The sequence below is a fragment of the Rhincodon typus genome, chromosome 37 (assembly GCF_021869965.1).
Source record: "Rhincodon typus isolate 14 chromosome 37, sRhiTyp1.1, whole genome shotgun sequence".
Taxonomy (NCBI): Eukaryota; Metazoa; Chordata; class Chondrichthyes; order Orectolobiformes; family Rhincodontidae; genus Rhincodon; species Rhincodon typus.
Window position 1 is genome coordinate 1,958,623 of NC_063368.1, and position 2,803 is coordinate 1,961,425.

A 2,803-nucleotide genomic window follows, 5' to 3' on the forward strand; every position below is an offset into this window, starting at 1 on the left:
CACCCCCTCCCCTTCATGCACCCCCTCCCCTTCATGCACCCCCTCCCATTCATGCGCTCCCTCCCCATTCATGTGCTCCCTCCCCATTCATGTGCTCCCTCCCTCATCGCCGCCCTCCCTCATCGCCGCCCTCCCTCATGTGCTCCCCTCCCTCATCGCGCCCCTCCCTCATCGCACCCCTCCCTCATCGCACCCCTCCCTCATTGCTGCCTTCTCCCCCTCTCCCCTCACCCCTCTCCCCTCTCCCCTCTCGTTCCGTGCCCCCTCTCTGTTCCCCTGCCGTAGTTGTTCCCAGGTTTTTGAGGGTGAGGATGAGGGTGAGGGTGGGGGTGGGGGTGGGTGGTGAGGCATGGAGCCCCTCAGGCCCCGGTCTGCCTCGTTCTGCACCATGTGACTGGTCACTGGCCAAGGTGGGAGTGCCCAGGATGGTGGACTGTGTGTGACCGCTGGCATGTCGTGGTGGGGGGTGAGCAATTCTGGGGACAGGGGCTAACAGGCATTTATAAAGGGTCGTGTAAACACCCCACCCCACATGTCGGGCTGCGATTGGCTGGTTACGGTCGTGTGATGAGTGTTTCCATTTGACCTTTCATCCTCCCTAGAAATGCTCTCACTGCCAGGAGCCTGGAGCGACCCTGGGCTGCTACTGCAAGGGATGCCCACTAAACTATCACTACATCTGTGCCACAGAAGCAGGTAAGTGCAGGAGAGGGGCTAGGGAGGGTGGGGGCTGGATCAAATGATGGTGGAGTCAGTCACCCAGGAGAGAGGGTCAGTATCACCCTTTACCCTGCAGGGTTACAGTGTCAAGCTCAAACAGCACTGTCCCCGAGGCCGGAGGCAGTATGGTTGGAACTGTGTGCAGCAAAGAGTGGTGCACATGCTCTGTCTGCCGCATGGTAAAGCTCATCTCAGTACAACCTGCACCATAGACCACAGAGCAGATCCCACAGACTGTTAGATCGTCACTGCACGATTCATAATACCCCCGCCTGTACAGGCTCTTAGACCTCAACTTTACCATTACCCTGTCAACACCTCACCCTGTGGTACCTGCTGCAACAGGCTTCTCCTTAAACACTGCGAGATTTGTAGCCAGAAGAACGGAAAGGTTTAAAATTGGTTAAAATGGGAGGGACTTGCTGGAAGTGAGCTAAGTCAGAAGACAATGGAAGTCGAAGGTGAGAGGAAAAGTGGGGTTCAGTGATAATATAATCAGCATGAAAGAGCAATATAAAAGGACCGGTAAAAACAAAGGAAGAGTAAAGAGCACCTGAACTATTTATACTGCAGTTCACACAATGTTTAATGTTAAAACAGGGAGCTGGAGGCTGTCACAAAATTGTTGTGAGGCAGGATGAGGCCATTCAGCCCATCATGTCTGTACTAACTCACTGAGCATTTTAACCCCACGCAATGTTTCTATTTAAATAACCTTTTGAATGCCTCAATCGAACCATTTCCAGATCCTGACTATTTGCTGGATGAAAGAGCTTTCCTCAACTTAGATTTGCTGATTGAAAAATCTTTGTTTTAAATCTGTGCTGTCACTTGATCCCCTTACAAGCAGGAGCTTTCTCCTTACCTACCAACTCTGCCCGGGCACCTCCACAATTTTGAAAACTATCAAATCTCCTTCTGGCCCTTTTCTCCCCCTTTAACCAGGAAACTTATTCCTGGAACCTACTGTCATAAAACACTTCTGCACTCTCTCCAATGCATTCACATCTTTCCTATAGTGTGTGTTTAGAATTGCAAGAAGAATCAGATATTTGGTGTTTCAATGGCTTCATAAAGAAGAGAAATACAATCACAAGCAGCAGGTTTCTGTGGGAAAGAGAAACAGAGTTAACACCCCTCTCTGAAGATTCATACCAGACCCTTAATGTTAACTCTGTTTCTGTCTCCACAGATGCTGCCAGACCTGCTGAGTTTCTCCAACACTTTGCTGTGTGTAAGGGCTGTTTCATTGTCCAGTTTATAAGTAAACTGAAAAGACAGGCAGCGTGCATCTTGTGATGAATTTGAGCCACAAAGAGAAGTGAGTTGAGGGGAATATCTAGGGAATAGTGATCCAAGTTAAAAATAAAGATTCAAAATAAAGGACAGAAGTAAGGAGAGGATCAAAGTAGTAAATTGGCAAGTTAATACAATGGAATCTTTATTAAAAATGAAATAGGAATGCATCTAGAAACTGAAACTATAACAGAAACATGAGCAGAGATTTCAAGAAAGAAAGCTGTATTTCACAAACTTGATGAATGCTTTGAAAAAGTAACACAAGGGGTAGACGAGAGTTATGTGATAAATTGAATATATTTGGTTTTCCAAAAGGACTTCATTCATTCAAGTACAACAAAGTAACCTTTCAGCAGAGAACACCAAATGCAGTCAGTGACAAGTAACAGAGGAGACAGAGAGCTGATGAAGTAGAAATCAGGAGAGAGTTTAAAGGTTTGGTGAATGGGAGCCATTTGTATTCTACAAGAAGTGTTGCTGAGAGCAAGAATTACAGCCAACTCCCTGATGTTCATCCTAACACACTGCCCACTGTCCGGTGTTAATGACTACGGCCCCCCCCACCCAGTGGTCAGTGTCGCTCCCTGACAGTCTTTCCCTGGTGTAACTCCCTGTCAGCCCGTAGCTCAGTCTAGCTGATTACTGACACCAATTGCGGTTCACTGCCAATCCTACCCATTGCCCAGTGTAACTCCCTGACGTCCAGCTTCCCCGTCCCCAACCCATTGCCCAGTGTAACTCCCTGACGTCCAGCTTCCCCATCCCCAACCCATTGTCCAGTGTA

At 48.4% G+C, this 2,803-nt stretch overlaps 1 protein-coding gene across 2 annotated transcripts in view; it reads left to right on the forward strand.

The window, feature by feature from the left end:
• tcf20 (transcription factor 20) overlaps nt 1-2,803 on the forward strand; it is a 31,248-nt gene that overhangs the window by 23,911 nt on the left and 4,534 nt on the right. For both annotated transcript variants that reach the window (XM_048617619.1, XM_048617617.1), the window contains exon 4: nt 603-696. In XM_048617619.1, coding sequence (XP_048473576.1) covers nt 603-696 — 94 coding nt within the window. The remainder of the gene's footprint in view (nt 1-602; nt 697-2,803) is intronic.